The sequence below is a fragment of the Coenobita brevimanus genome, chromosome 13 (assembly GCF_032717465.1).
Source record: "Coenobita brevimanus isolate Jiangsu-jjx chromosome 13, ASM3271746v2, whole genome shotgun sequence".
NCBI classification, from domain to species: Eukaryota; Metazoa; Arthropoda; class Malacostraca; order Decapoda; family Coenobitidae; genus Coenobita; species Coenobita brevimanus.
Window position 1 is genome coordinate 38205317 of NC_136966.1, and position 23448 is coordinate 38228764.

Consider the following 23448-nt stretch of genomic DNA (forward strand, 5'->3'; position numbering starts at 1 on the left):
GTCACCTGTACCAAGTTCTTGTATACACAGTGTACCCTGTACACAGAAGCACCTCGTCCGTGGTTTTTGGTCATATAATCCTAAACAGGTGATTTTCTATGACAGCAGAGGGAAAATTTTACTTTGTACACAATTTCTCCCTCTGTCTATCACAGGAAGTATATAGCTTATTTACGAGTAGTTGTATGTGCCCTCAAAGAGTGATGCATAAATTACTTTGTGCATCCATGAACTTGGTGAATGTGATGTCGGCATAGTCGTCTATTGGCATATCTGTAAGAATAGTAGTCATTAATTCATCCGCGTGAACTGGAAAGATTCAAAATAAATTAATCCTCTGTCAACTCATGTCACTGTAGGTACTGTTAGATTAATTCTTTTGGGTCGAATTAGTCATGTTCACACCCAGTCAGTGCAATCTGAGTAAATCTGAGTTCATTCAAGTCAGTCCAGCATTCACCTCCACATCCAGCCTGGGCCAGTCCTGGGGAATATGCGGCAAGGAGTGAATGGGATGAATGGGTTGAGCGAGTGGGCAGGACGGGACGAGTACACCCTGTGAATATGATTGCTGTATGGACGGTGGCATTGTTGCTGGGAAGGTGTCATTGATAGAAATTCACTGTGTGGGGATGGGGGGAGGGGGTGAGTAATAAAAATGTGGAATGGGTGGAGGGAGACAGGACAGGCTGAGATTTTGGTGGTTGGTGAGACAGGGTAGCGATACGACGACCTGTGGTGATAGGCATTCTGTGTTCATGGCGATCATTTATTTTACTCCAAAAAGTTCTCTACGAACAAGAGCTGAATAGTCAGCACGAGACGTTCACATATACTTTAAGATCTCATAACACTAGTAAGAATCACTGGACTCTCCTACCTATGCCAGTGGAACTTTGACTTAGAGAGAGAGAGAGAGTGAGAGAGAGAGTTTCAGTTATGCCTCTCAGGACCATGGCACCAACCAGAGGCATTACAAACAGATTCACGATCTATGCTCAGCCATAAGTAGTTTCATTTTACAAGAAGAACCAAGAAAGGAGGAGTACAGTACATAGTCTTGCCTTGTCTCTAGTTCATGTTGCACAAGCAAATCATAGGTTTGTGAATCTGGGGCCGCATCGCAAATTTATGACCAGTCCCTTGACGTGACTGTGATTTGTTTTCCCACGAGGGCCAAGGACAGTGCTAAATATTTCCGTTTCATAAGCCCCTAATTACGAAAGAATATTTATCAAAATTTAGCAGGCATCTTTCTTTGTTTCTTGGAACGGAATCTTCCCTTGTCTCTTGTTCTTCCTGCAAAAAACAGATCAAAGTTGTGACAGAGATCGATCGTAAATTGTGTTCGAGAATCCCAACCATCGCTAGACGACTCCTTGGCCTGTCAAGCTCATCACGGGTTCACTTCCCACAAAAACAAATATAAGTCGTTTCTCGAAACATTTTTTAAATAGGAAGATTGAGTAATGTGGCAAGATAACACACACTCTTGCCCTTGTCCTTTCTGCAGAATATATATATAGTAGTTGCAAAGGGATAAAGTGATCTTGAGGTTTGTGAATCTCAATTTTGAAAGATAAAAATACAGGTTTCTTTCTTCATATAACTGAGGTATTTGTAATGCAAGGTACTCTTTGCCATCTTTACTTACCCCTTCATAACGATGCCGTCTTCTTTTTTATCGTGTTACTTTGAGACGGTTTTATCCATTTTACGAGAGACTTTTCATACTATAGGGGTTAGATTCAGTTTATTTTTAAAATACGGTAGCAACCAGCGCTCACTTAAACTGTATAACGTCTGTTGCTTTCTCAGAGACTGGAGGGAATTTAATGACCTTAGAACAAAATAGCATCACCGTTGGTATTATGCTTTCTCCCTTCATGGCCACCCTGTCACACACCCATCTTACACCGCATTTTTTTGTTTCCTGGGGTTTATAAAAATGAAGTACCAGAAATACAGCACACACACACACACACACACACACACACACACATATATATATATATATATATATATATATATATATATATATATATATATATATATATATGGAGCCTCTGTGATACAGTGGTAGAGTGTGCGTTTCGCACGCTGGTGGACGAGGGTTCGCCTCCCATCAGAGTTGTAAAAACTTTGGGAATCGTTCACCGAGTCACTTGCTACTTTGGCGGATATAAGGGGTGCTGTGGTTGAACCAGTGTCGCATACTAGTATGCTTGCACCCAATCGGCTTAAGGCGGGCCGATTACACTTGGTTCACAGACTACACACACATCCAAAGCCACTACAACACTACAGTTACACTTACAAGCACTTCTCACCCTACATACAGTCTCTACCAGAGAGCCTAAGCCACTGAGTAGAGATACATTGGCTGTATCGTCCTTGCTTCGATAGGGATAGGCCGGTCTTGCAGTGGACCTCAACGGCTGATGATGATGATGATATATATATATATATATATATATATATATATATATATATATATTTAGTATCTCTAGGAGTGGTTCTGTTCGACTTGTCGAGTTTCGGACGCGGGGTGCCTCATTCCCGATGACTTTACCGAAGTCACAGCACACACAATCACTCTTCTCCACACGCCAGCACATCAATGGCATTAACTGAAGGGCCCTGACACTCCTCCACCTAGTGCTGTAATATTTGTTCTTCTACCATTTAGATTTTATAGCTTATTGTTGGAATAGTTACATATTCTAGAGTGACAGTCTCATGTTCAGACTCTCATGTTCACCCACCCATATCATCATCATCAAACAACAGTCCGTAACATTCCACTGTAGGACTTAGGTCTCTCCCAGACGATTCCACTTTTCTCGGTATTGTGCTTGCTCTTTCCATTCCATAACTCTAAGATCTCTAACGAATTTTCTGTCTTCATCGCTTGCTCTGTGCTTTTTGTCTGGGACCCTGTATCTCCTGCTGCAGTTTTACAGTAAATTTAATGTTCTTTGGCTTTGCTGCCTTCCCTCCTGTTTCAAGTGCTGCTGCCTTCAGTATCTTGAAGTTTTCATTTATTTTGTCAACATCGAAGCTTTCTTCATTGTTAAGGACTGAGTACCTGCTTTGGATGCTGATACTAACTTTTGTTTCCTGTAGTTAGAACGCATCACATGTAAGGGGTGTCACGGGGTTTTTATGTACATACAATATTAAAGAATAATTATTCAATAATACTTAAGAACAGGACAATGAATTGTCTTGTGAAAATCAAGCAATGATTACTTCGCCGATTCTCTAAGGACGAGAATTTATAAACTTTCTCAACAGTACACATCAGAGACTAATGACTCACTCATTCTGTTTATTAGTACTGTTGGCCTCTGGAGAAAGTGACTCCACGCCTGACAATCAATAACTAATGCTATTAATGATAACAGGTTCTTGATGGTGCAATTAGCTCCTAGATGGCACAACAGATTTAAGCTAATAAAAAGGAACTGGCCTAAGTACCAGTTATGAATAATACAAAGCATTTATGCAAGCTAGGAGCTGCAACTAGAATAAACTTATGGAGAAATAAAACACGAGTTTACATTACATTAAGCTCAAGAAAAAGAACTGTTAATTTATTGATTACAATGAAATAAATTAATGTTACACGTTTCAAAATGAATTCAAAATAAGATCGCGCTCACTCGCTCACTCGAAAGCCAACTCTTAAACCTAGGAAAAAATGGAAAAAAATACTGGTCAGAAAAGTGGACAAAGCGGATGACTGGGCGTGTTGCTGAGGAAGGACGCTGCACATGCTGAGCCTCTCGCCAATCATGCTGGGTGGGAATTCAACGGCGGCGGCGGGAACTAGGTGTCGTTGCTGAGGAAGGACGCTGCCACACACACTACCTGCTTCCACGGTGCTCAAATCTTGACTGATTCAAATTATGGGAGAGAGGCGAGTGTCGTGGTCACACTTGCTAACGGCCAACGAGTGTGAGCGATACACACCCTTAATATCACTCAGCGAAGGTGCTAACATCGCGCACAAGGACGATCACTTATGAAACAGTGAAAAATGTCCTGAAAACCACTCCCGATCGGGTGAATACGTGGCGGTTGACTGAGTGATAAATACTGGGATTCCACTAGAATTCGCGGTTTCCCACCAAAGTTTAATATTACGAGTTTATTCAAATATAGGACGCGCCGACTTGTGACATTACTCCCCATCAAAAATGATTTTTTTTTCTCAGGAAAAAAATTTCAATATACATACATATAAATCCTAAATCAGTCACACAAGATTCACAGTGGTGTATGTGTGCTATCCTGCTACAGGAGAAAGTCACAGTCGCCAGTGAGCGAAAAAAAAACTTGTATTTACGTTAATAGAAGCAAGCTTGAGGGAAAAACTCCGTGACGACAGTGAAAAATCCTGTACTCAGGTCAAACTGAGCGAAAAGTTCGCTACATTTACATTAACAACTAATTGTTATGTAACATGATGTATGTAATACACGGTGTAGGTGTGACAGTTGTGGTGTAACTGTACCTACATGTAAAATTACATAATGCAAATTTATATTAAATAATGACGACGAGGCAGAAGAGAACAGACGGCAGCATGCGACAGGGATGACCAGCTGATCTGCACGACAATGCTGCACCCACCAGCTGCACTTCACGAGCATCTTTCTCACGTTGTTGCTCGTAATTAAACCGTGAGAGGACGCAGTTTTGAATTTTTTCAGGGTCACTAAGCCCCATATCTCTAGCTTCCTGTACATAGACATTGGCAGCTATGATGCTAACTAAATCTAAGTGAACTAGCGACTCAGTACTGACTGCAATTTTGCAAAGAAAGAAGCCAATAATCAAGAATATAGGCACAGGTTAGTGGTGACAAGTTTTATCTAATTAAACTGGTAAAGAAAGAAAATTAAACAAACAACTGACTGTGAAAACTATTACATAAATTAGTAAAAATGAATTATTAATCATCAGTAAGACAGTGCCTATAGACTTTAATGATAAATACCTAAGTATGAGTGAGTGAGTATTATCTCGTGAATAGCTTTAGAACTAGGAGTTAATATCCTGGAATGAGGTCGCCAAATGTCACGGGGTTTTTATGTATATACGATATTAAAGAATAATTATTCAATAATACTTAAGAACAGGACAATGAATTGTCTTGTGAAAATCAAGCAATGATTACTTTATGCCGGCTTACTTCGCCGATTCTCTAAGGGCGAGAATTTATAAACTTTCTCAACAGTACACAGCAGAGATTAATGACTCACTCGTTCTGTTTATTAGTACTGTTGGCCTCTGGAGAAAGTGACTCCAGCCCTGACAATCAATAACTAATGTTATTAATGATAACAGGTTCTTCTATCTATCTATTGCCAGACGCCTCAATCCCGTTTGGGGTGGCCACAAACAAATCGCCTCCAAGTCGCCCTGTCCCCCGCCATTTCACTGCCCTGCTCCCAACTCACACCCCCCTCTCTCATATACCTCTCCACCCCATCCCTCCATCTCATCCTCGGCCTCCCCCTCCCTCTTTCCCCCTCCACCTCACTCATATACACTCTCTTCGTCAGTCTTTCACCCTCCATCCTCTCCACATGGCCAAACCACCTCAGTGTATTCCTCATAACGCTTCCTATCACATCCACATCCACACCACAACATTCCTTTATATCCTCATTCGTCAGCCTGTCTCTCCACGTGACTCCACAGGCTCCTCTTAAATAACTCATTTCCACTGCTCTCACTCTTGACTTGTGTCCTTCCAACAATGTCCAAGCTTCACTTTCGTACGTTAGAGTTGGTATCACAATACTGTCATGTAGTAACTTTTTCACTTCCATGCTCACTTCCCTGTTTCTTATCACTGCTTTCAAGGAACTAGCAACCTTTCTTCCCTGCTGTACCCTTTCTAGCACTTCACCCTCCAAACCTCCATCCTTACTCATCACACTACCCAAATACTTAAACGTACTCACATTTTCCAATTCCTCACCATCCAACCTCGCTGTACATTCACTAACTTCACCTCTCTCAAAGACCATCACTTTACTCTTCCCTACATTCACCTTTAGGTTCCGTTTCTTACACACTCTCTCAAACTCATCCACCAAGCCTTGCAGCTCCCCTTCGTCTTCACTCAACAACACAGTATCATCTGCAAACAACAGTACAGGGAGTTTCCAAACACTATCCTCTCTCACCAGGGCCACTCCAACATCCACTACCCTACCTTGTACCTCTTTTATTACCCCATCCATGTACAGATTGAACAACCATGGAGACATGACACATCCCTGTTTCAAACCAACTTTCAAAGAGAAAAATTCACTTAGTTCACCATCCACACGCACTGCAGCCTTCGCACCATCATACATACTCTTCACAGCATTCAACAACTTCCCATCTACTCCATATATTCTTAACACTTTCCACAATCCTTGTCTATCCACCCTGTCATATGCTTTCTCCAAATCCATGAAAGCCGCATACAACTTCTTTCCCTTCTCTAGAAACTTTTCCACTAAAGATCTAAGAATGAATATCTGATCTACACAACCTCTTCCCTTCCTAAAACTTTCCTGTTCTTCTCCAACTAATTTCTCTGTTCTTTCTCTAACTCTGTCTATAAGTATCCTACCATACATTTTTCCTATTATACTAAGAAGACAAATGCCCCTATCATTACCACACACTTCTTTTTCCCCTTTTCCTTTGTACAAGGGAATAATTATACCTGACTTCCAATCCTCCGGGACTCTACCTTCCTCCCAGGCCAATCTGCACATCTTCCACATCCATTCTACTACTATCTCTCCCCCATGCTTCTGCATTTCACCACACACTCCATCAATTCCTGGGGCTTTCCCCGATTTAACTTTCTTCATTGCTTCCACAACTTCTATCCTACTGATTTCTTCCTGTCTTCTCACCTCCCTCCTTCTCCCAGCCATTCCCCAGCCACTTATACTCGCATTACTTCCATCCTCTACGTTCAACAATTCCTTAAAGTGTTCACTCCATCTGCTCACTTTTTCTCCCTTCTCCACTAGTAATCTACCATTTTTATCTTTCACTCCCCTGCTAACTTCACTTCCACCCTGTCTTACTCTTTTCACTTCTCTCCAGAACATTTTCTTACAGTCCCTCCACTTTACACTCAAATTCCTTCCAAATTCCTCATCCACTCTCTTCTTACTCTCTCTTACCAATCTTTTCACTTCTCTCTTCCTTTCCACATATAACTCTCTCTTCCGTCACTCAACTTCTTCCACGCCCCTATTTCTCATCCATTTATTGTATGCTTTCTTCTTTTGTGCCACAGCCTGTTTCACCTCTTCAGTCCACCACGCTGTTCCTTGCACCCCCCTCCGTCTTCTCTTCCTTCCACACACCACATCACATGCTGCACATATTTCTTCTGTAAATATCTTACACATACCTTCCACGTCTCCCATCTGCTCCAATTCATATTTGCCCAATCGTTCCTCCACTTCTCTCTTATACTCTGCCTTCTTCTCATCCTTTTGTAACCTTTCCACTCTCCTTGCAACTACTCCTTCCTCTTGTCTTTCCCTTCTTCTATTCCTCCATCTAACTTGCATCCTAATTCTGGCCACCACCAAGTAGTGGTCAGAAAGTCCACTCCCCCAACCTCTATACACTCTTGCATCCTTTACACATCTTCGCATCCTTTCATCCACACACACATAATCAATCATTGCCTTCCTTTCATTCAGTTCACCACCCACCCTTCTCATCACTCGCCATGTATACCTGTGGATCACTTTATGCCTGAAGAGGGTATTGGCTATCACCAACCCCCTCCCAGCACAAATGTCCACTAACACACTCCCATTCTCATCTATCTCAGCAGGCACACCCCACTCACCAACTATTCCATCCACCTTCACATTACCAACTTTACTATTCATATCACCAATCAAAAACACTCTCTCATTCCTTCCAAACTTTTCCATGCACACTTCCACATTTGTCCAGAACTCTTCTCTCACTCTTCTAGCACGATCTTGCGTTGGCGCATACACATACACAATCGCCCACATTTGTATTCCAACTTTCAACTTTACCCACACAATCCTTGACCCAACTGATCCATACTGTCTTATGCTCTTCTTCCATCTTTTACTCACAACTATACACACTCCTTCCTTTGCCCTCTCATTCTCATCTACTCCTGCACATATACCCCATCCATACTCCCATTCTCTCACACTTTCTCCTCTCCATTTTGTTTCAGTTATTCCACATACATCCACTTTCGCAACCTCAAGCACCTGGACAATCTCTCTCTCTTTCACCTCATCATTCGCTCCTCTTACATTCCATGTACTCATTACCAAGTCCTTTGTCCGGTCCTGGGTCGTCATCGTTTGGTCAGTCCTTGTCTGAGGCTTCTTGTTTGTTTTTTTAGTTAGTTGTTTTCCGGGGAGGGGCACTAACCCTCCGCCAACCCTTTTAGTCGCCTTTTACGACAAGCAGGGATACTGGGGGAGTATTCTTGCTGGTGCAATTAACTCATAGATGGCACAACGGATTTCAGTTAATAAAAAGGGACTTTCCTAAGTACCAGTTATGAATAATACAAAGCATTTATGCAAGCTAGGAGCTGCAACTAGAATAAGCTTATGGAGAAATAAAACATGAGTTTACATTACATTAAGCTCAAGAAAAAGAACTGTTATTTTATTGATTACAAGTAAATAAATTAACGTTATATGTTTCCAAATGAATTCAAAATAAGGAGATCGCACTCACTCGCTCACTCGAAAGCTAACTCTTAAACCTGGGAAAAAATGGAAAGAAATACTGGTCAGAAAAGTGGACAAAGCAGATGACTGGGCGTCGTTGCTGAGGAAGGACGCTGCACGTGCTGAGCCTCTCGCCAATCACGCTAGGTGGGAATTCAACGGCGGCAGTGGGAACTAGGTGTCGTTGCTGAGGAAGGACGCTGCCACACACACTACCTGCTTCCACGGTGCTCAAATCTTGACTGATTCAAATTATGGGAGAGAGGCGAGTGTCGTGGTCGCACTTGCTAACGGCCAACGAGTGTGAGCAATACACACCCGTAATAACACTCAGCGAAGGTGCTAACATCGCGCACAAGGACGATCACTTATGAAACAGTGAAAAATGTCCTGAAAACCACTCCCGATCGGGTGAATACGTGGCGGTTGACTGAGTGATAAATACTGGGATTCCACTAGAATTCGCGGTATCCCACCAAAGTTTAATGTTACGAGTTTATTCAAATATAGGACGCGCCGACTCGTGACATTACGCCCCATCAAAAATGAATTTTTCATCTCAGGAAAAAAATTTCAATATACATACATATAAATCCTAACTCAGTCACACAAGATTCACAGTGGTGTGTGTGTGCTATCCTGCTACAGGAGAAAGTCACAGTCACCAGCAAGTGAAAAAACCTTGTATTTATGTTAATAGAAGCAAGCTTGAGGGAAAAACTCCGTGACGACGGTGAAAAATCCTGTGCTCTGGTCAAACTGAGCGAAAAGTTCGCTACATTTACATTAACAACTAGCTGTTATGTAGCATGATGTATGTAATACATGTTGTAGGTGTGACAGTTGTGGTGTAACTGTACCTATATGTAAAATTACATAATGCAAATTTATATTAAATAATGACGACGAGGCAGAAGAGAACAGACGGCAGCATGCGACAGGGATGACCAGCTGATCTGCACGACAATGCTGCACCCACCAGCTGCACTTCACGAGCATCTTTCTCACGTTGTTGGTCGTAATTAAACCGTGAGAGGACGTAGTTTTGAATTTTTTCGGGGTCACTAAGCCCCATATCTCTAGCTTCCTGTACATAGACATTGGCAGCCATGATGCTAACTAAATCTAAGTGAACTAGCGACTCGGTATTGCCTGCAATTTTGCAAAGAAAGATGCCAATAATCAAGAATATAGGCACAGGTTAATGGTGACAAGTTTTATCTAATTAAACTGGTAAAGAAAGAAAATTAAACAAACAACTGACTGTGAAAACTATTACATAAATTAGTAAAAATGAATTATTAATCATCAGTAAGACAGTGCCTATAGACTTTAATGATAAATACCTAAGTATGAGTGAGTGAGTATTATCTCGTGAATAGCTTTAGAACTAGGAGTTAATATCCTGGAATGAGGTCGCCAAATGTCACGGGGTTTTTATGTATATACGATATTAAAGAATAATTATTCAATAATACTTAAGAACAGGACAATGAATTGTCTTGTGAAAATCAAGCAATGATTACTTTATGCCGGCTTACTTCGCCGATTCTCTAAGGACGAGAATTTATAAGCTTTCTCAACAGTACACAGCAGAGATTAATGACTCACTCGTTCTGTTTATTAGTACTGTTGGCCTCTGGAGAAAGTGACTCCACCCCTGACAATCAGTAACTAATGCTATTAATGATAACAGGTTCTTGCTGGTGCAATTAACTCATAGATGGCACAACGGATTTCAGTTAATAAAAAGGGACTTTCCTAAGTACCAGTTATGAATAATACAAAGCATTTATGCAAGCTAGGAGCTGCAACTAGAATAAGCTTATGGAGAAATAAAACATGAGTTTACATTACATTAAGCTCAAGAAAAAGAACTGTTATTTTATTGATTACAAGTAAATAAATTAACGTTACATGTTTTAAAATGAATTCAAAATAAGGAGATCGCACTCACTCGCTAACTCGAAAGCTAACTCTTAAACCTAGGAAAAAACAGAAAGAAATACTGGTCAGAAAAGTGGACAAAGCGGATGACTGGGCGTCATTGCTGAGGACGGACGCTGCACACACTGAGCCTCTCGCCAATCACGCTAGGTGGGAATTCAACGGCGGCAGCAGGAACTAGGCGTTGTTGCGAGGAAGGACGCTGCCACACACACTAAAGTAGGACTCGCCTAAGTTTGTGGCTGTGGTTTGGCCTGCACTTGTGTACAATGGTGCCACGTTTCCCCAACTTGCGATATGAAACGGAAGCTATTTATGTGCAAGGCAACACAAATACGATAAATGCAGATGAATAAAACTTACACTTGTGTATTTTGATGGATGAATCAACAGTAATCTTCTTATGCATAAAATATTTATACAGTGACACAGAAACATAGCATACATATTGTACATTGTTGCTAAAAGAAATTTTTGTCACTTTTAATGTTTTTTAGCGTAGTTTTAGGGTGGGTAATAATATTACAGTAATGGATATAAGAGAATGAGCCTGAAAAAAGAAGAAATATGCCAATATCCAAAGTAAAAGAAATAATTCATATAATTCTTTGAGTGGCAACACTGACACACCCAGTCTGGCCTAAGGTAAAGTACGTACCTCCATAGATCCAAGCATAGGTTGTACAGGTGTTGCTAGGGATGATAAATATCACTAAATATAACATAACCAAATTAACAAATGAAAGCACAATTATAAACAACTTATAAAGGAATCAAAAGTACTTAGGGTGGCTCACATCTCCCGCCAGTAGAGAGAGAGAGAGAGAGAGAGAGAGATAACGGTATAGAAAACGTGGCATCACTGTACACAGGTGTGGGCCACACCACAGCCGCAAACTTAGGCGAGTCCTACTGTACCTGCTTCCACGGTGCTCAAATCTTGACTTATTCAAATTGTGGGAGAGAGGCGAGTGTCGTGGCCGCACTTGCTAACGGCCAACGAGTGTGAGCGATGCACACCCACCATATCACTCAGCGAAGGTGCTAACATCGCGCACAAGGACGATCACTTATGAAACAGTGAAAAATGTCCTGAAAACCACTCCCGATCGGGTGAATACGTGGCGGTTGACTGAGTGATAAATACTGGGATTCCACTAGAATTCGCGGTATCCCACCAAAGTTTAATGTTACGAGTTTATTCAAATATAGGACGCGCCGACTCGTGACATTACGCCCCATCAAAAATGAATTTTTCATCTCAGGAAAAAAATTTCAATATACATACATATAAATCCTAACTCAGTCACACAAGATTCACAGTGGTGTGTGTGTGCTATCCTGCTACAGGAAAAGTCACAGTCACCAGTGAGTGAAAAACCTTGTATTTACGTTAATAGAAGCAAGCTTGAGGTAAAAACTTCTTGATGACGGTGAAAAATCCTGTACTCAGGTCAAACTGAGCAAAAAGTTCGCTACATTTACATTAACAACTAACTGTTATGTAGCATGATGTATGTAATACATGTTGTAGGTGTGACAGTTGTGGTGTAACTGTACCTACATGTAAAATTACATAATGCAAATTTATATTAAATAATGACGACGAGGCAGAAGAGAACAGACGGCAGCATGCGACAGGGATGACCAGCTGATCTGCACGACAATGCTGCACCCACCAGCTGCACTTCACGAGCATCTTTCTCACGTTGTTGCTCGTAATTAAACCGTGAGAGGACGCAGTTTTGAATTTTTTCAGGGTCACTAAGCCCCATATCTCTAGCTTCCTGTACATAGACATTGGCAGCTATGATGCTAACTAAATCTAAGTGAACTAGCGACTCAGTACTGACTGCAATTTTGCAAAGAAAGAAGCCAATAATCAAGAATATAGGCACAGGTTAGTGGTGACAAGTTTTATCTAATTAAACTGGTAAAGAAAGAAAATTAAACAAACAACTGACTGTGAAAACTATTACATAAATTAGTAAAAATGAATTATTAATCATCAGTAAGACAGTGCCTATAGACTTTAATGATAAATACCTAAGTATGAGTGAGTGAGTATTATCTCGTGAATAGCTTTAGAACTAGGAGTTAATATCCTGGAATGAGGTCGCCAAATGTCACGGGGTTTTTATGTATATACGATATTAAAGAATAATTATTCAATAATACTTAAGAACAGGACAATGAATTGTCTTGTGAAAATCAAGCAATGATTACTTTATGCCGGCTTACTTCGCCGATTCTCTAAGGACGAGAATTTATAAGCTTTCTCAACAGTACACAGCAGAGATTAATGACTCACTCGTTCTGTTTATTAGTACTGTTGGCCTCTGGAGAAAGTGACTCCACCCCTGACAATCAGTAACTAATGCTATTAATGATAACAGGTTCTTGCTGGTGCAATTAACTCATAGATGGCACAACGGATTTCAGTTAATAAAAAGGGACTTTCCTAAGTACCAGTTATGAATAATACAAAGCATTTATGCAAGCTAGGAGCTGCAACTAGAATAAGCTTATGGAGAAATAAAACATGAGTTTACATTACATTAAGCTCAAGAAAAAGAACTGTTATTTTATTGATTACAAGTAAATAAATTAACGTTATATGTTTCCAAATGAATTCAAAATAAGGAGATCGCACTCACTCGCTCACTCGAAAGCTAACTCTTAAACCTGGGAAAAAATGGAAAGAAATACTGGTCAGAAAAGTGGACAAAGCGGATGACTGGGCGTCGTTGCTGAGGAAGGACGCTGCACACGCTGAGCCTCTCGCCAATCACGCTAGGTGGGAATCCAACGGTGGCGGCGGGAACTAGGCGTTGTTGCTGAGAAAGGACGCTGCCACACACACTAAAGTAGGACTCACCTAAGTTTGTGGCTGTGGTGTGGCCCGCACCTGAGTACAATGGTGCCACGTTTCCCCAACTAGCGATGTGAAATGGAAGCTATTTATGTACAAGGCAACACAAATACGATAAATTCAGATGAATAAAACTTACACTTGTGTATTTTGATGGATGAATCAACAGTAATTTTATTATGCATAAAATATTTATACAGTAACACAGAAACATGGCATACATATTGCACATTGTTGCTAAAAGAAATTGTAGTCACTTTTAATGTTTTTTAACGTAGTTTTAGGGTGGGTAAGAATATTACAGTTATGGATATAAGAGAATGAGCCTGAAAAAAGAAGAAATATGCCAATATCCAAAGTAAAAGAAATAATTCATATAATTCTTGTGAGTGGCAACACTGACACACCCAGTCTGGCCTAAGGTAAAGTACGTACCTCCATAGACCCAAGCATAGGTTGTACAGGTGTTGCTAGGGATGATAAATATCACTAAATATAACATAACCAAATTAACAAATGAAAGCACAATTATAAACAACTTATAAAGGAATCAAAAGTACTTAGGGTGGCTCACATCTCCCGCCAGGAGAGAGAGAGAGAGAGAGAGAGATAACGGTATAGAAAACGTGGCAACACTGTACACAGGTGTTGGCCACACCACAGCCGCAAACTTAGGCGAGTCCTACTGTACCTGCTTCCACGGTGCTCAAATCTTGACTTATTCAAATTGTGGGAGAGAGGCGAGTGTCGTGGCCGCACTTGCTAACGGCCAACGAGTGTGAGTGATACACACCCGCCATATCACTCAGTGAAGGTGCTAACATCGCGCACAAGGCCGATCACTTATGAAACAGTGAAAAATGTCCTGAAAACCACTCCCGATCAGGTGAATATGTGGCAGTTGACTGAGTGAAAAATACTGAAATTCCACTAGAATTCGCGGTTTCCCACCAAAGTTTAATATTACGAGTTTATTCAAATATAGGACGCGCCGACTTGTGACATTACTCCCCATCAAAAATGATTTTTTTTTCTCAGGAAAAAAATTTCAATATACATACATATAAATCCTAAATCAGTCACACAAGATTCACAGTGGTGTATGTGTGCTATCCTGCTACAGGAGAAAGTCACAGTCGCCAGTGAGCGAAAAAAAAACTTGTTTTTACGTTAATAGAATCAAGCTTGAGGGAAAAACTCCGTGACAACGGTGAAAAATCCTGTACTCGGGTCAAACTGAGCAAAAAGTTCGCTACATTTACATTAACAACTAACTGTTATGTAGCATGATGTATGTAATACATGTTGTAGGTGTGACAGTTGTGGTGTAACTGTACCTACATGTAAAATTACATAATGCAAATTTATATTAAATAATGACGACGAGGCAAAAGAGAACAGACGGCAGCATGCGACAGGGATGACCAGCTGATCTGCACGACAATGCTGCACCCACCAGCTGCACTTCACGAGCATCTTTCTCACGTTGTTGCTCGTAATTAAACCGTGAGAGGACGCAGTTTTGAATTTTTTCAGGGTCACTAAGCCCCATATCTCTAGCTTCCTGTACATAGACATTGGCAGCTATGATGCTAACTAAATCTAAGTGAACTAGCGACTCAGTACTGACTGCAATTTTGCAAAGAAAGAAGCCAATAATCAAGAATATAGGCACAGGTTAGTGGTGACAAGTTTTATCTAATTAAACTGGTAAAGAAAGAAAATTAAACAAACAACTGACTGTGAAAACTATTACATAAATTAGTAAAAATGAATTATTAATCATCAGTAAGACAGTGCCTATAGACTTTAATGATAAATACCTAAGTATGAGTGAGTGAGTATTATCTCGTGAATAGCTTTAGAACTAGGAGTTAATATCCTGGAATGAGGTCGCCAAATGTCACGGGGTTTTTATGTATATACGATATTAACCCTTTAACCGCGGGTGTCATTCCAGAATGACATTGCAAAAACTGGACCAAACCGCGGGTGTCATTCTCAAATGTTTGTGAATATTTTGAATACCCCGCGTTTTTTCCGTGCGCCAATTGTTTCAAGGGAGAGTAGCTATTAAGTTCTTTCACTCCAGCTGACCTCCACCTCCCTCCTCCCACCCCCCGGGCCCCCACCTCCCACCCCCTGGGCCCCCCACCCCACCCCTGATCAACACGCATCAGTATCTGTCCATCTGTGTGAGTGACAACATCGCTGATGTGGCAGTGAAGTGAGGGCAATTACAGTGCCTTTTACCTGCCTCAGTGAACACAGAGTGGGTGTTTATCATATGTGCAGTGTTCATATGTGTATAGTATTATTATCAGAATGAGGTTGGCATTTGGTTATGGTGTGTGAGCGAAAAATAGTGATTACAACACCGCTGATGTGGCAGTGAAGTGCGGGCAATTACAGTGCCTTTTACCTGCCTCAGTGAACACAGAGTGGGTGTTTATCGTATGTGCAGTGTTCATATATGTTTATAGTATTATTATCAGAATGAGGTTGGCATTTGGTAATAGTGTGTGAGCGAAGATAATGATGTGTGAGCGAAGGTAATGGTGTGTGAGCGAAAAATAGTGATTTTAGATCGCTCACTTCTGACGGCACTGCCCATCCAGTGATAGTCAACGAAATCATGAAACCTACATCAATGCAAAGCCGAAGGTTAGTACTTTCTAATGGTACCTTATTTTTCACTCTAGATTTATTCTGTGAAGAGTTATAAAGGTTTAAAGTTTGTTTACATTTTGGCTGGAACCCCCGCGGGAGAGGCCAGTCGGGGCAAAACAATGCCCGCGGTTAAAGGGTTAAAGAATAATTAGTCAATAATACTTAAGAACAGGACAATGAATTGTCTTGTGAAAATCAAGCAATGATTACTTTATGCCGGCTTACTTCGCCGATTCTCTAAGGACGAGAATTTATAAGCTTTCTCAACAGTACACAGCAGAGATTAATGACTCACTCGTTCTGTTTATTAGTACTGTTGGCCTCTGGAGAAAGTGACTCCACCCCTGACAATCAGTAACTAATGCTATTAATGATAACAGGTTCTTGCTGGTGCAATTAACTCGTAGATGGCACAACGGATTTCAGTTAATAAAAAGGGACTTTCCTAAGTACCAGTTATGAATAATACAAAGCATTTATGCAAGCTAGGAGCTGCAACTAGAATAAGCTTATGGAGAAATAAAACATGAGTTTACATTACATTAAGCTCAAGAAAAAGAACTGTTATTTTATTGATTACAAGTAAATAAATAAACATTATATGTTTCCAAATGAATTCAAAATAAGGAGATCGCACTCACTCGCTCACTCGAAAGCTAACTCTTAAACCTGGGAAAAAATGGAAAGAAATACTGGTCAGAAAAGTGGACAAAGCGGATGACTGGGCGTCATTGCTGAGGACGGACGCTGCACACACTGAGCCTCTCGCCAATCACGCTAGGTGGGAATTCAACGGCGGCGGCGGGAACTAGGTGTCGTTGCTGAGGAAGGACGCTGCCACACACACTACCTGCTTCCACGGTGCTCAAATCTTGACTGATTCAAATTATGGGAGAGAGGCGAGTGTCGTGGTCTCACTTGCTAACGGCCAACGAGTGTGAGCAATACACACCCTTAATATCACTCAGCGAAGGTGCTAACATCGCGCACAAGGACGATCACTTATGAAACAGTGAAAAATGTCCTGAAAACCACTCCCGATCGGGTGAATACGTGGCGGTTGACTGAGTGATAAATACTGGGATTCCACTAGAATTCGCGGTTTCCCACCAAAGTTTAATGTTACGAGTTTATTCAAATATAGGACGCGCCGACTCGTGACAAGGGGTTATCCTTTTCTGTTATTAGATTAATTTTCAGTTCACACTTAATCATTCTATGACCGCCACCAACATTTACTTTATTGGCGACTGTTACATTTTTCACGTTATCACGTCGGTTTGTAAGCCCGAAATCAGATTAATTTTTTACGCCTTCGGGAGACAAGTCCCGTTTCTACATGTTCTCTTTTCAGAGAAGGTATTCATGGTTTTTCTGGAAATTCTACCAGACCTTGACCTCTTTCATTTCTTGAGCCTACACCATGATTCCCAACTGAAGTCTGCCCTGCTACATTTTTTCCTATACAGTATTAGCACTGAAGTCAACCATGATCACAGTGTAGTGGGCCTTTATCTGTAACGAACTGTACATCTTCATAGAACTTAACATCTTCATCGTTATAACTACTTGCTGGCGTATACACTTGAACTACCGTTAATTTGTATCTATTATTCAGTTTTATTGTGACAGTAGCTACTTTTTTCATTAATGCAAAAAAATTATGTAGTTTTCTTCTCAAGATGTTTGGTAACTAGGAATCCTACTCCGTGCTCTTCCTTACTACCTTCAGGTTTGCCTCTCTAGTATAACACATGTCCACTGTTTAATATTTTCTGCTCTTCACCTAATCTCCGTATTTCACTAAGTCCTGTGACATCCCATCTGATGGTGAACAGTTCTTTTAAGTTATATCAACAGTTCGACTGCCGTTCTCCTAGTCCTGATATTGTAGGTGCAGCTGTTCATTAACCTATAGTTAACCCTGGAGATTCTTAGCACCAGCTGCACCTAAGTTATTATGATTACCACCGTCACCAAAAGTTCTTTTGATACCGGGTATGTGGGTCCTTTGTCTTAGGTATTTGTCCATGGTTTATTTGGAAGGAAAACAGCCAATATTGCTCATCCCAGCTGGCTTATAACTGATGTGTGGGGGAAGTGTTTTTAGTCAGACTGCTGCTAGCAGTTTCTTTACCTTGAACTGCACCTATCTAGTCTGGCCCTACTAGCCCGAAGCAGTATTCAGTCCTGCTCCCCAGTGTACGGTAACACTCCACAAGCTGGCTCATCTCCAGCCTCAAAATAAGGTCGGGTATGAGGTGACCTACCTGACCGCCTCCGTGCCATCCTCATCCTTACCTTTAAAAAAATCACCTCCTTAAATCTTTATTTATTCATTTATAACATATTGTTAAAGTCTGCCAATGTGCTTTGTTTTCCTAACGAACGATGACATTTTCACATTAATATTTTGTCCTTTCCGTTTCATGCAGGTGGGGAGAATGTGGGCGTTGGCGTGGATGGTAATGCATGTACTGTATTGATCAGTTTTTTTGTTTTTTTTAATGCTAGGAAGAAGGAACCAGAGGCCATGAGCCCACAATAACAGTTCCCTCCTAGAGAAAAACAAAATACAATAGAGAACCAAATTCAAGATCCGATCACTTCGAGATGCCTGGACACTGCGTTTGAAAGACTGGAGATCATAGGCAGCAGGAAATATAGACAGAGGGAGACAGTTCCAGAGCTGACCTTTTCCATAAATGAAGGACTGGGAGTAACGGTTAACTCTTGCATTAGAGAGTTGGACAGAAAAGGGATGAGAGTTTGCTGCTAGACGGATGCTACGCGCCCGTCGTAGAGGTGGAGGAATGCAAGCAGACAGTTCAGAGGAGCAGTGACCATTAAAGTAGCGATAGAAAAGAGATAAAGATGCAACAGTGCGGTGAAGAGACAGAGGTTGAAGGGAGTCAGTAAGAGGAGGAGAGTTAATGAGATGAAAAGCCTTTGACTTCACCCTATTGAGAAGAGCTATATGTGGGGAGCCTCCCCACACATGAGAGTTGTACTCCACACAGGGGTGGATAAAACCCCTGTATAGAGTCAACAATTGTGCAGGGGTAAAGAAGGAACGGAGTCGGCTTGGCACACCTAATCTCTTGGAAGCAGATTTTACAAGAGATGTAATATGATCATTCCAAGATAAGTCCCGAGTAAATGAAACCCCAGGCATGTTCAAGGATGATCCAAGATTAAGCTGAATATTATTAAACATTAGTGGGTATACCTGTGGAAGATTTTGTCGGGTTGATAGGTGTAAGAACTGAGTCTTAGATGCATTAAAAACAACCAGATTATTTTTACCCCAGTCAGAGATATGAGCCAAGTCAGATATTAGGTGTACCATAGCCTCATCCCTTGTTTGTTGAAGTAACTGCTGAGATGGGCGTTGCGGGAACCGAATGGAAAGGTGAAGGATGGAGTCATCAGCGTATGAGTGGATAGGGTTAGATGTACAGCTTAGAAGGTCATTGATGAATAAAAGGAAGAGAGTTGGTGATAGGACAGAACCCTGAGGAACATCACTGTTGATAGATCTAGGAGAAGATCGATGGCCGTCTACAACAGCGGCTATAGAACGACCAGAAAGGAAGCTAGCAATGAAGGCACAGATAGAAGGATAGAAACCGTAGGAGGGCAGTTTGGAAATTAAAAATTTATGCCAGACTCGATCGAAAGCCTTAGAGATGTCAAGTGCAATGGCAAAGCTTTTGCCAAAGTCCCGAAAGAAGGATGACCAGGAGTCAGAAAGGTAAGTGAGAAGATCGCCAGTGGAGCGTCCCTGACGGAACCCATACTAACGATCAGAAAGAAGGTTGTGATAGGAAAGATGCCTTAAAATTTTTCTATTGAGAATTGACCCGAATACTTTTGAAATACAGGATGTTAAAGCAATTGGACGATAGCTGGAGGGTTGGGAGTGGTCACCCTTCTTTGGGACTGGCTGAATGAGAGCAAACTTCCAGCAAGAAGGAAAGGTACAAGTTGACAGACAAAGGCGAAAGAGTTTGCCTAGGCAGGGTGTAAGCACAGAAGCACAGTTCTTGAGAACAACAGGAGGGACTCCATCAGGCCCATATGCCTTGTTGGTATCGAGGCTAGTGATGGCAGAAAATACATCAGCTGAAGAAATTTTAATGTCAGCCATGAGGAAGTCAGAGTGGGGAAGTGATGGAGGAACAGCACCGGAATCATCTAAGTTGGAATTGGAGGAGAAAGTCTGTTTGAAGACATTTGCTTTATCAGTAGAAGAAATAGCTTTAAAACCATCAGAGTGAAAAGAGGAGGGAAGGATGATGAGGCAAAGTTTTTTTGAAAGGTTTTTGGCAAGGTGCCAGAAGGAGCGGGAAGAATTCGAGTTTGAGAGTTGAGAGCATTTAGTATGGATGAAATTATTTTTAGCAGAGCGAAGAACAGACTTAGCATGATTCCGGGCAGAAATGTAAAGATGATGTGATTCAGGGGTGGGTTGGCTCCAGTACATTTTGTAGGCCCTCTCCTTGTTGCGGACAGCATTAGAACAAGTGTGATTAAACCAAGGCTGTCTTGCGTTAGACAAAGGATACGAGAAAGGAATGTATGCTTCCATGCCCGAGAGAATAACCTCCCTAATGCGCAAGGCACACCCAGATGGCTCCCGGCCATGGAAGCAATAATCATTCCAGGGAAAATCAAAGAAGTACTGCCTGAGGGCCTCCCAATCCGCGACTCCAAAATGCCACAGACGACGTTACCCTGGAGGGTTCACAGGCTGTACCGGAGTGATAGGACAGGTTAAGGTGATAAGGTTGTGATCAGAGGAGCCCAACGGAGAGAAAAGATTAACAGTGTAAACAGAAGGATTAGTTGTAAGGAAGAGGTCAAGTATGTTGGAGCGCTCTCCAAGGCTGTCTGGGATACGGGTGGGGTGCTGTACAAGCTGCTCTAGGTCATTAAGGATAGAAAAGATGTAGGCTTGTTCACCAGGTGGATCAGTGAAAGGAGAGGAGAGCCAAAGGTGGTGGTGAACATTGAAATCTCCTAAAATGGAGATTTCAGGGAAAGGAGAAATGGATAGAATGTGTTCCATCGTAGAAGTAAGATAGTCGAAGAATTTTTGATAGTCAGTAGAATTAGGGGATAAGTAAACAGGACAGATATATTTAGTCAGAGAATGACAGGAAAGTCGAAGCCAGAGTGTTGAGAATTCAGAAGAATCGAGTTCAGGAACACGAGAGCAAGATAAGTCGTTGCGTATATATACACAACAGCCACCTTTGGCTTTGAAATGAGTATTGAGAAAGTAGGAGGATACAGAAAAGGGTTTGCTGTCAGTTGCTTCAGACAGAAGAGTCTCAGTTAGAAAAAAAAGGTGAGGTTTAGAGGAGGAGAGGTGGTGCTCAACAGAGCGAAAGTTAGAGGAAAGGCCGTGAATGTTGCAGAAATGAAAAAGAAGCGAGTCAGAGAGTGGTTCCAGGTAGCTCGAGTCGTCACCGAGAGAGGGGCGGAAGGTGGGGGCATTTATGGTCCCCCCCTCCCCCGGGGACACCGAGGCTGAGTGTTGAGACGCCATGATTTTTTTGAATTTTGGAAAAGGAAGTGTAATGTGTACTGTGCATGTAGTTTGGTGTAGATAGAGAAATTTGTATTGGAGAGCATGCTGGCCTACTCTCTGTGTAACTGAGACACTGAAAAAGTTCAGCAAAGGGGGATGGTCAGGAACTAGTCCTGAGGGCTGATGAAACGGGAGCTCCAGCACTCCGTCATCAGCTTTCCATCCATCCCGGGAGTACTGCCCTGCTCGACTGGTGCTACAGTCTACTCCACACTTTCATCACTAAACCAACACAATTCTGTGTTTACTCTGTCCATTTCATTCAGGCAGGGTGAGTGTGGGTTTGCGGGTGTATACAGTATATCTATATCAATCTGTCTATCTATGTATCTATCCATATTTTTCTATCTGCCAGTTCGTCTATCTGTCTGTCTGCTTATACATCTGTATCTATCTATATAGATATCTGTATCTCTATCCATATCTATTATCTATCTATTAATGTATGTAATTAGCGTACTGAGAAAATTCCTCTTACTGTAACTGTCTGTCAGCAGTGATTGATAACATATTTTCAGATTTACTTTCCTCATTTCATTCAGGTGGGGAGAGAGTGGACGTTCTAACTCGAACAATTATTACTTCATGTATTGAGGAAGCCCCGGTGTTGTGCTTTGCTTTCATCAGGGAACACATGGCACATTGTCGCATTACCCTCCCTATTTCATTCAGGTGGAGTGGATGTGGATGTGCGGGTGTGGGCGGCTGTGGTGGTGATGGTGGGCGTGATGGTTGCCCCCGCCCACACCGACAATCTGGGTCAGGTGGTGGCAAGGCTGCTGCAGAGTATCCCCGCTTATAAACATACCATCATCAGCCAGACACACCGACGCCCTCAGTCAACGCGCCTGCAAGAGAGAAGTGGTTAGTTAGGGAAGGGAGGGATTATGGGGATTGTAGTGGATGAAGATTTGAGGTGTTCTTACCTAATTGAATCTTTACAGGAATGAGTCAAGCTCGTACTGCCCCGTGTCTTAAACCATATTTCTCGTACATATCCTTAAATTTGTGAATTGTTTTGGCACACACTAATTCATTCGGTAGTGCATTCCATTGATCAATTGCTCTGTTTGGGAAACTGAATTTCCTTACGTCTTTATCACCTCTCTTCTTATGCAGTTTTTTGCAGTGTCCTCTTGCTGATGCTTCTCCATATGTTAAGTAATCATTTATGTCTATTTTCTCCTTTCCTGATATGCACTTATATAGCATTATCATGTCACCTCTTTTCCTTCTCTCCTGTAGTGTTGGTAGATTCAGTTTATTTAGTCTTTCTTCGTAGCTTAGGTCCCTTAAGCTTGGTATCCATCTTGTAGCGGCCCTTTGAACTTTTTCAATCTTGTCTATATGCTTTTTGAGATGAGGACTCCAGACTACTGATGCATATTCCAGGGTTGGTCTAATGAATGATGTTATTATCCTTCTTAGCATGTCTTCATTTATGTATGTCAATGCTATTCTCATATTTGCAAGCAGTGTATACATGTTCCGTACCTTCTCGCTGATGTGGTCAGCCGGAGATAGTCTGTTATTGATAATCACACCTAGGTCTTTCTCTCTTTCCGATGTGTATAGGGTTTTATTTCCTAACT

The 23448-nt window shown here is 41.6% G+C and overlaps 1 protein-coding gene across 1 annotated transcript in view; it reads left to right on the forward strand.

The window, feature by feature from the left end:
* LOC145415519 (pancreatic triacylglycerol lipase-like) overlaps positions 1 to 23448 on the forward strand; it is a 126799-nt gene that overhangs the window by 85630 nt on the left and 17721 nt on the right. Inside the window, exon 5 of the mRNA XM_080284755.1 lies at positions 22529 to 22720. Within this exon, the coding sequence (XP_080140881.1) occupies positions 22529 to 22720 (192 nt within the window). The remainder of the gene's footprint in view (positions 1 to 22528; positions 22721 to 23448) is intronic.